Source organism: Tupaia chinensis, unplaced genomic scaffold, assembly GCF_000334495.1.
Source record: "Tupaia chinensis unplaced genomic scaffold, TupChi_1.0 Scaffold000429_1, whole genome shotgun sequence".
Lineage (NCBI taxonomy): Eukaryota > Metazoa > Chordata > Mammalia > Scandentia > Tupaiidae > Tupaia > Tupaia belangeri.
Genome location: NW_006159934.1, coordinates 487,225 through 496,691, shown reverse-complemented (window position 1 = coordinate 496,691; position 9,467 = coordinate 487,225). Strand labels below are relative to the sequence as shown.

The window sequence follows — 9,467 nt, the reverse complement described above, 5'->3', positions numbered from 1 at the left end:
CGACAGCCAGGCCCGGCCCCTCGGGGCGCCGGGCAGCCAGGCCCCGCCCCTCCAGGCGCTCCAACGGCCAGACCCTGCCGTTCCTGGTGGCCTAGCCACTAAGCCCGTGGCCTGCGTGCGTGCGCGGCCCCGCGGAGACGTGCGGGCACCCGCGCAGTCAGAAGCTGAGGTGGCAGCGGTACAGCCAACATGGAACTGCCGCAGATGCCGGAGATGATGGGGCTGTCGTTGTTGCTCGGGCTGCTGGCCCTGATGGCTACGGCGGCGGTGGCGCGGGGGTGGCTGCGCGCGGAGGAGGAGAAGTGCGGCCGGCCTGCCCGTAAGTATGGAGCCGGAATCCATAGGGGAGACCGGTGGGGACCTCGCTTCCGATCTCCGCGTGGTCGGACCTGCGCTTCGGCCGGTGGCGAAGGAAAACCAGGAACTCCGTGGGCCTCAGTTTCTCCCCCTGTGAAATGAGCCTCGCTTCTAGAGACGAAGGGCCACCTCGTGGAGTTAGTTTCGCCCCTCGGGCTGGACTGGTTAGAACCTGGGTCCTTGCCGAGGCCACGCCACTTTCACTCCGAGCCCACCTGTCCCCTGGGTTACTGAGAGCTCGTAAGCCCTTCATCGTGCTACGTGTTCATGATTCTAGAAATTGGGAGTCGACAGCCATTCGTAAGCACTCTCAGTTCTGGGACATGCAACATGACACCCTGGGGTAGGTTTTGGGTCTTCTAAAGAGGCCATTCAAGAAGTACATCTACAAACGTTCCCCCCTAAATGTAGATCTATGAACTGTGAACATCTAGAAATGTAAGTAAAAATGTGGAATAAGTGTCATAGACCAGGTCCGTACTAGAAAGGGAAACAGGAAGAAGCAGTGATCAGCTCTTCTTTTTTGGGTGCTTGGGATGGATTGTCTGCAAATCTTCACTAACAGTGGGGAGCCAGGAGGTAGTGTGGGATCTTCTTGACTGCTGGTTGTCTGAGGAGAGTTTGCCAGGAGGAGGATGAACAAAGACTTCCCTGTGGATGGCAAGATGCATGAAGGCAGAGTCTCAGCACAGCATGTAGAATGACTTGAGTGTGAGGAGGGGGCTTGTAAGAGGTAAGCAGTGACTAGACTGTGTCCATCTTTGTATGCACAGCTCAGGTGTTTTTATCTTGTAGGAATAAGGGACCGTCTGCAGCCCTCTAACAGAAGCCAGCCTTGTGCATAGCCTGCTTTTCAAACAAGGTCTTTTATGCAAAAGTGACTGGCACTATTCCTGGCACAGGGTAAATGTTCGACATGTGCCGGCTCTCTGTCATCCCTGAGTTCATTCTGGGACTCCCATCCTTGAATGCTGAGTTGGGTACTCTGACTTGTACTTTGTATAGTCTTATCCTGTTCTCGCAATGTCTCTTTAAGGAAACCAAGGCCCAAAGCAACTCAACAGCTTACCTAAGGCCAGGGCCACCAGATAGGTTGTGTACCCAACAAGCTACATCAGTCTAGAAAGGGTACTTTTTCTCTCTTAAATTTTTGCCATAGGGCGTGTGCACTCACTAGAGAGAGACAGAGAAGGGAAGTGAGAAATCCTTTGGGGTTGGGGGGATGGCCATGCCACAATCCCTTCTCCTTCATTCTCATCTCAGATTTTGGTCATGCATGTGCATGTACTTGGCATCTTTTTCATGCTACTATATCTGGGACTTGAACCATAAAGTCGGCCACATGGGATCTAGTGTCTTAACTACCACACCACCACCTGCTGGCCTAAAAGGGTGCCTTTTCTTTTCTTCTTCTTTTTTTTTTTTTTTAAGAGGTTTTTGCTACAGGGCACATGCGCTTTGCTATAGGGCACATGCGCTCGCCAGAAAGAGAGACAGAGAGCGAGAAATCACCCCCCATGGGGGATGGCCATAGTGCAATCCCTTCTCCTTCATTCTCTCGGGATCTTGGGCATGCATACACACATGCCCAGCATGAGTTTAAGCCACCGGGTCTGGGACTTGACCCGCGGTTGACTACGTGGGAGTCCAGCAACATAGCCATTACGCTAACTGCTGGTCCCAAAAGGGTGTCTTTTCTAATTTTTCTAAGCATTGAGTTGCTTTGTGGACTATCTGCAGGCAGCCTCCTGAAGATCAGTCAGTGGTAGACACAGAATCTAAACCTAGGTCTGATCCAAAGCTTCATTTTCCCCACATCATACACTCTTTTGTTTCAGAGACGAGGGGCATCTCTTACTGCTTCATTCAGTGCTTGGTGAATCATGGGTTCAGATGCTTATAAGTTCGTGGATGAATGACATGGCCCTTCCTTTTAGGCCAAAAAGCAAATGGACTTCCACCTGACAAATCCTCAGGGTCCAAGAAGCAGAAACAGCAGCGGATTCGCAAAGAAAAGCCACAACAACACAATTTCACCCACCGCCTCCTGGCTGCAGCTCTGAAGGTATGCAGGTACCCAAGTGCAGTGCGCAGACCCAAGACTCGCCCCCTTGTATAATTATCTGTGCATTACGGACCTCTCAGCTTCTGGTCAGAATCAGTGGGGATGGGGACCAGTGGATATGCAATGGTTATGTTGCTGGGCTCCCATGTAGTCGACCACAGTTTGAGTCCATGACCCGGCAGCTTAACACTCACGTAGGGTGCATGTGCACACATGCCCAAAATTCCAAGATGAGAATGAAGGAGAAGAATTGCAGCATGGCCATCTCCCCTGGTAGTTGAGTTCTCGCTTTTTGTCTCTCATCTCACCGGCAAGCACACGTGCCCTATAGCAAAAACTTCTCTTAAAAGAAAGGGGGGGGTCAGCAGGTAGCATAGTGGTTGAGGGTCCTGGAATCCTACATGGCCAACCCTGCTTCAAGTCCCAGGCCTGGCAGCTTGCTTTTTCACTCTCTCTCTCATTCTCTCACTCTTGCTCTTGGTCTGTCCCTCCCTGGTCAAATTAAAACAAATAAATAAATAAAGTTGAATAAAATAATTCTTTAAAAAGAAAAAGAATCAGTGGGGCTGTCTCATTTTATCTCTTCCTTTTTTTTTTTTTTTTTTTGCTGTAGGGCTCATGCGCTCACAGATAGAGAAAAACAGAAAGCTAGAAATCACCCCCGCCCCAGGGAAGATGGCCATGCCACGATCCCTTCTCCACCCTCCTCTTGGGTCAGGATCTTGGGCACACATGCACACGCACCCAGCATGAGTTTAAACCACCAGTCTAGGACTCAAACCGTGGTCGACTATGTGGGAGTCCAGCAACATAGCTCTTACGCCATCTGCTGGTACCTCATTTTATCCCTTCTTATCCCAACCCATCCTCCATTTGCTGTTAATCCAGGCAATAGGGCCCCAGAGTCATGGCACTAGATTTGGCTTACCCATCTGTCCAAGTGCTTCTTATTCATACATCCTGTAACCCTTCCCCTAGAGCCACGGCGGGAACATATCTTGCATGGACTTTAGCAGCAATGGCAAGTACCTGGCCACGTGTGCAGACGATCGCACTGTTCGCATCTGGAGCACCAAGGACTTTCTGCAGCGGGAACACCGCAGCATGAGAGCCAGCGTGGAGCTGGACCACGCCACCTTGGTGCGCTTCAGCCCTGATTGCAGGTGGGACAGGATTGAGCCTCAGGTTTGCCTGCAGAAGCCCAGCCCCAGACTTATAGCCTTCTCATAACTGAGTCAGGGTAATGAGTGAGGAGGGACCCCAAGGACCCCCGTGGAGTGGCAGAAAGCAGAAAGGAAGCATTCAGATAACTTGAACACTGCCTGGGGCTGCTTGGAGGGCCATGCCACTAGGCTGCGAAGAAGCAGATTCAGGCAGATCCCTTCTTATCTAGAAAGTACCAGTTCTTGCCTTACAGATGAGTCTCAGAAACTATCATGGTTTTCTAATCCCAGAGAGAACCAAAAGGCGTCAAAGCTATGAAAATCTTTTTTTTTTTAAGAATTATTTTATTTTTAACTTTATTTATTTATTTTATTTGACCAGAGAGAGAGAGAGAAAGTTGAGAAAGCAAGCCACCAGGTCTGGGACTCAAGCCATGGTCGACTATGTGGGAGTCCAGCAACATAGCTCTTACGCCATCTGCTGGTACCTCATTTTATCCCTTCTTATCCCAACCCATCCTCCATTTGCTGTTAATCCAGGCAATAGGGCCCCAGAGTCATGGCACTAGATTTGGCTTACCCATCTGTCCAAGTGCTTCTTATTCATACATCCTGTAACCCTTCCCCTAGAGCCACGGCGGGAACATATCTTGCATGGACTTTAGCAGCAATGGCAAGTACCTGGCCACGTGTGCAGACGATCGCACTGTTCGCATCTGGAGCACCAAGGACTTTCTGCAGCGGGAACACCGCAGCATGAGAGCCAGCGTGGAGCTGGACCACGCCACCTTGGTGCGCTTCAGCCCTGATTGCAGGTGGGACAGGATTGAGCCTCAGGTTTGCCTGCAGAAGCCCAGCCCCAGACTTATAGCCTTCTCATAACTGAGTCAGGGTAATGAGTGAGGAGGGACCCCAAGGACCCCCGTGGAGTGGCAGAAAGCAGAAAGGAAGCATTCAGATAACTTGAACACTGCCTGGGGCTGCTTGGAGGGCCATGCCACTAGGCTGCGAAGAAGCAGATTCAGGCAGATCCCTTCTTATCTAGAAAGTACCAGTTCTTGCCTTACAGATGAGTCTCAGAAACTATCATGGTTTTCTAATCCCAGAGAGAACCAAAAGGCGTCAAAGCTATGAAAATCTTTTTTTTTTTAAGAATTATTTTATTTTTAACTTTATTTATTTATTTTATTTGACCAGAGAGAGAGAGAGAAAGTTGAGAAAGCAAGCCACCAGGTCTGGGACTCAAGCCATGGTCAGCCATGTGGGAGTTCAGTGCCCTTAACTAGGGCCACCACCTGCCGGCCCCCTGAAAATCTTATTTTTGATGAGTTGTAAAAGATGTTTAAACCAAGGGGTTATATTGTAAGGCTTGACTGTAGGTCATGAGAGAAGATCTTGCTTTTCCCCTAAACTTGGCATAGGACATGGAGCCATAGGTCTCTGTGTCTGGATGAGGGACTGACTTGTCTGCTGCCTGTCCCTAGAGCCTTCATTGTCTGGCTGGCCAATGGGGACACCCTCCGTGTTTTCAAGATGACCAAGAGAGAGGATGGGGGCTACACCTTCACAGCCACCCCAGAGGACTTTCCTAAAAAGCACAAGGCGTCCATTATCAACATTGGCATTGCCAACACAGGTAAGAGGCATGAAGAAATGGCTCCATTCTATTGGCTGAATGATTTTAACGCTGCATGAGTTTTTCTCAACTCCAGTGTGACAAAGGGGCTCTGGCTCTCAACAACCTGGTTATTTTCTCCCTCAGAGTCCTAGGAATCATAGCAAATCCACAGGGGAAGCAGATAAAAGCCACAGTCTTCAGCAAAAATTCTTAATCTTTGGTGACTCTTAGACTGGGAGGGGAGCACGGTTACTTGAGGCAGCAGAAGACTTGTAGGGGGACCAGCAGTTAGCGTAATGGCTATGTCGCTGGACTCCCACGTAGTCGACCGTGGTTTGCGTCCTGGACCCAGTGGCTTAAAACTCACGCCGGGCGCGTGTACGTGCGTGCCCAAGATCCTGAGAGGAGAATGAAGGAGAAGGGATTGCGGCGTGGCCATACCCCCTGGGGGGTGATTTCTCACTTTCTATCTCTCTGTCTGTCTCTGTCTGTCTGGCGAGTGCATGCGCCCTATAGCAAAAACCTCTAAAAAAAAAAAAGAAGTCTTGTAGGAAAGGTCGTCAAAAAATTCATGGAACATGCTTGTTATGAAAGAAAATTATGCATGGATTTTGATTTTTTTTTGTACCAAAATATGCTTGTATTTTAATTCCATTTTTCGTTAATTTTCAAAGTCCCCTCCCAACTATCTCTTTGGAGAATGACAGTGGTCATTGCTCTTAGCTCACGTCACTCCCTCCCACTCAGGGAAGTTCATCATGACTGCCTCCAGTGACACAACCATCCTCATCTGGAGTCTGAAAGGCCAGGTGCTGTCTACCATCAACACCAATCAGATGAACAATACACATGCTGCTGTTTCCCCTTGTAGCAGGTGAGGAAGGAAGGGCCTTGGCTTCTGAGACTGGGAGGTTAAGGGCTGGGGAGCTGGCCAGGTAGAGTCAGGAGACCCACCTGACTCCAGATGCAAGGCCCAGCTTTCCTGCTTGTAGAAGGGTATTTCATGCAAGCCACCTCAAGTGCTTTGTCTCTGGTTCTTCATCTATAGTTTTTAAAATGTTGGGGTAGAGGCTGGCCTCCTGGCAAAGTGGTTTGGTGCTGTGCAGAAAAGGATGGATTACACATGACCAAGTAGGGTTTGAGTTCCAGCTCCATCAGATGAAAAAACATGTCAGGGGACCAGCAGATAGTGTAATGGCTATGTCGCTGGACTCCCACGTAGTCTACTGTGGTTCAGGTCCCAGACCCAGTGGCTTAAACTCACGCTGGGGGCATGTGCGTGCATGCCCAAGATCCTGAGAGGAGAATGGAGGAGAAGGGATTGCGGCGTGGCCATCCCCTCTCCACAGGGGGTGATTTCTTGCTTTCTGTCTCTCTGTCTCTCTCTGTCTGTCCGGCCAGTGCACATGCCCTACAGCATCTAAAAAAAAAAAAAAAAAAAAAAAAGTCAGATCTTAACAGGATGGAGAATTGGAGGAAAAAGGATTGTGGTATGACCAGGTCCTACTAGGGGAGTGTTTTTTTATTGTTTTTTTTTTTTTTAATTAAATAATTATTTCACTTTAACTTTATTTATTTATTTACTTATTTTTAAAATTTGATCAGAGAGGGACAGAACGAGAGAGAGAAAGTGAGCAAGCATGCCTCCAGGTCTGGGACTCAAACCTCAGTCGGCCATGTGGTAGTCCAGCCCCCTTAACCACCATGCCACCTGCCAGCCAGAGGGAATGTTCTTTCTTTTTCTCTTTCTCTCTTCCCTGTACCCTCTTACATTAAAAAAAAAAAAAAGTTGGAGGTGGGTGCAGTATGCCTTAGAGCAAGGCTATAAGGACGAACTGAGATCACGTATATGAAAACACTAAAGTACAGTGTGATTTAGCTATGGAATGATCAACTCTCTTGGGTAGAAGGTTTGGGAAGGTATAAGGGGTTTCTATGAACAAAATACTCTTAAAATAAAATTTTAAGGGAATCTGTGTTGTATGGCAGGTTTGTGGCCTCATGTGGTTTCACCCCGGATGTGAAGGTTTGGGAAGTCCGCTTTGGGAAGAAGGGGGACTTCCAGGAGGTAGTACGAGCCTTTGAGCTGAAGGGCCACTCTGCAGCTGTCCACTCTTTTGCTTTCTCCAAGGACTCTCGGAGGTGAGTGCATCCGCTCTGAGGTTTAATTGATGGCCCCTCTTGGCAACCAGGATTCCTCTTCCTGTCTACTGCAGCTCTGAAGTGGGTGGGATGCCTGTGCCTTGACAGGAAGTAGACTTGGTCCTAACTAGACCTTCCTAGGCAGTCCTAGTGCCCTCCCTGCCAGGATGTACAGGTGTGCTGGGGTTTAAGCTGTGATTTTCCATGCTGCAGGATGGCCTCTGTCTCCAAGGATGGGACGTGGAAACTGTGGGACACAGATGTGGAATATAAGAAGCAGCAGGACCCCTACTTGCTGAGGACTGGCCGCTTCGAAGAGGCGAGCACCACGTTGTGCCGCCTGGCGCTCTCCCCTGATGCCCAGGTCTTGGCCTTGGCCAGTGGCAGCAATATCCATCTCTTCAACACCCGGCGGGGTGAGAAGGAGGAGTGCTTCGAGCAGGTCCATGGGGAGGCGATCACCGACTTGTCCTTTGACATCACTGGCCAGTTTCTGGCTTCTTCTGGGGACCGGGCGGTGAGGATCTTCCACAACACCCCTGGCCACCGGGCAGTGGTGGAGGAGACACAGGGCCTCCTGAAGCGAGCCTCCAATGAGAGCACCCGCCAAATGCTGCAGCAGAGGCTGACCCGGGCCCAGGAGGCCCTGAAGAGCCTTGGGCCCCAGAAGAAATGATTGGCAGGGCACTGCAGGAAGGACCTGCCACCTGCTCCCACCACTGCTGCCACCTTTCTCCCCAGCTGGAAGCCTTTTGAAAAGAGCCTCCTAATTTTTTACTGATGGCCCCTCTTTTCTCTTTCCCCATTGAAACTCTTATCTACTTCAGTCTCTTTGTCCTTGTTGATTGTGCTTTCTCCTAGCCCAAGGACCAAAGTGCTTCTCTTTCCTGGGCCCTAATGGGTGGACTCTTACCTTCCCTCCCAGCACTGAGGAAGGTGGTAGAGAGGAGAGAGAACATACATGGTTTTTGATCTTGTGAAACATACCCTAACACTTCTGGAAGTTTGTCATTGTGAAGATAAAACCCAGGGAGCATCTGAACACTAAGCAGAGATTTTACAAGTGTGGGAGATGGGGAAATCTTCCAGTGACAGAATCGTGTGTGGAGTCAGGGGAAGGCTGGGCTCCACACGGATTCACTAAGGGATTTCTTTCTGGACCTCAGTTTTTTTATTTGTAAAATGGAGTAGTCTTTTCTGGGACCTCCTTGAAAAGATGTAAGGCTAAGGAAGATGGTCCCTGCCATCAAAGACAGCTGGTGGGAGGGGTACAGGCACGCCTATGAAATGCTTTTTGTTAGTTTAGTCATAGTTACAGCAGACTGTTGTAAAAGCAAAGCAGGAGAAAGGCGTGAACCAAGACAGAATCAGTAGGTATCAAGTTGAAGGGATAGTTTCAAAAAGAGATGAACTATTTCGAAGTTTGAATTTTTATATTTGAGGACTGCTTGGATATAAGATGTAAGGGCAATAAGGAATCTAGGTGATTTGACTCTAAGCAAAATTTATTCATCCAAAGTCAGTCTTATTTTCTCATGAAAACTGGGACCTTCCCTGTTATCTCCAACTCTGAATGTTTAAATAAGCCATAACCTAGGGTTATCCTTGATTACTGTTTTTGTTACCACCCTACCATCCACTCAGAACACAATTATTTTGGGTCACATTCTGAATCTGTTGTTTCTCTCCAACTTCTCTATTACTATTCTGGTCCTAGCCACTGTTACATATTGGACCATGATAACTTCTTTTTTTTTAGACAGAGATTTTTGCTATAGGCCGTGTATACTCACTGGAGAGACAGAGAAAGCAAAAAATCACTCCCCCCCAGGGGGGGTTGGCCATGCCATAATCTTTTCCTCTTTTAATCTTATCTTGAGATTTTGAACATGCGTGTATACACACCTGGTGTGAGTTCTAAGCCACCAGGTCTGGGACTCGAACCACAGTCAACCCTGTGGGAGTCCATCAGTATAAACATTATGCCATCTGCTGGTCCCCATAATAACTTCTTTTTTGGAGAGGTTTTTGCTATAGGGTGCATGCACTCACCAGAAAGAAAGACAGAAAGCGATAAGTCACTCCCCCAGGGAGGATGACCACACTGCAATCCCTTCTCCAT

General features: G+C 48.9%; 1 protein-coding gene across 2 annotated transcripts; it reads left to right on the top strand.

The window, feature by feature from the left end:
- The first annotated feature begins 68 nt into the window (after positions 1 to 68).
- TBL2 (transducin beta like 2) lies at positions 69 to 8,902 on the top strand. 2 transcript variants are annotated; one of them, XM_006154969.3, is made up of 7 exons: positions 69 to 319; positions 2,295 to 2,422; positions 3,401 to 3,585; positions 5,070 to 5,221; positions 5,951 to 6,077; positions 7,193 to 7,345; positions 7,559 to 8,902. In XM_006154969.3, the coding sequence occupies exons 1-7, from the start codon at positions 190 to 192 to the stop codon at positions 8,019 to 8,021; spliced, it is 1,338 nt and encodes a 445-aa protein (XP_006155031.1). In that variant the 5' UTR covers positions 69 to 189; the 3' UTR covers positions 8,022 to 8,902. The 2 variants fall into 2 exon arrangements, with proteins under 2 accessions (XP_006155031.1, XP_027630188.1); XM_027774387.1 differs by lacking the exons at positions 69 to 319; positions 2,295 to 2,422; positions 3,401 to 3,585 and adding an exon at positions 4,195 to 4,400.
- The last annotated feature ends 565 nt before the right edge of the window (positions 8,903 to 9,467 follow it).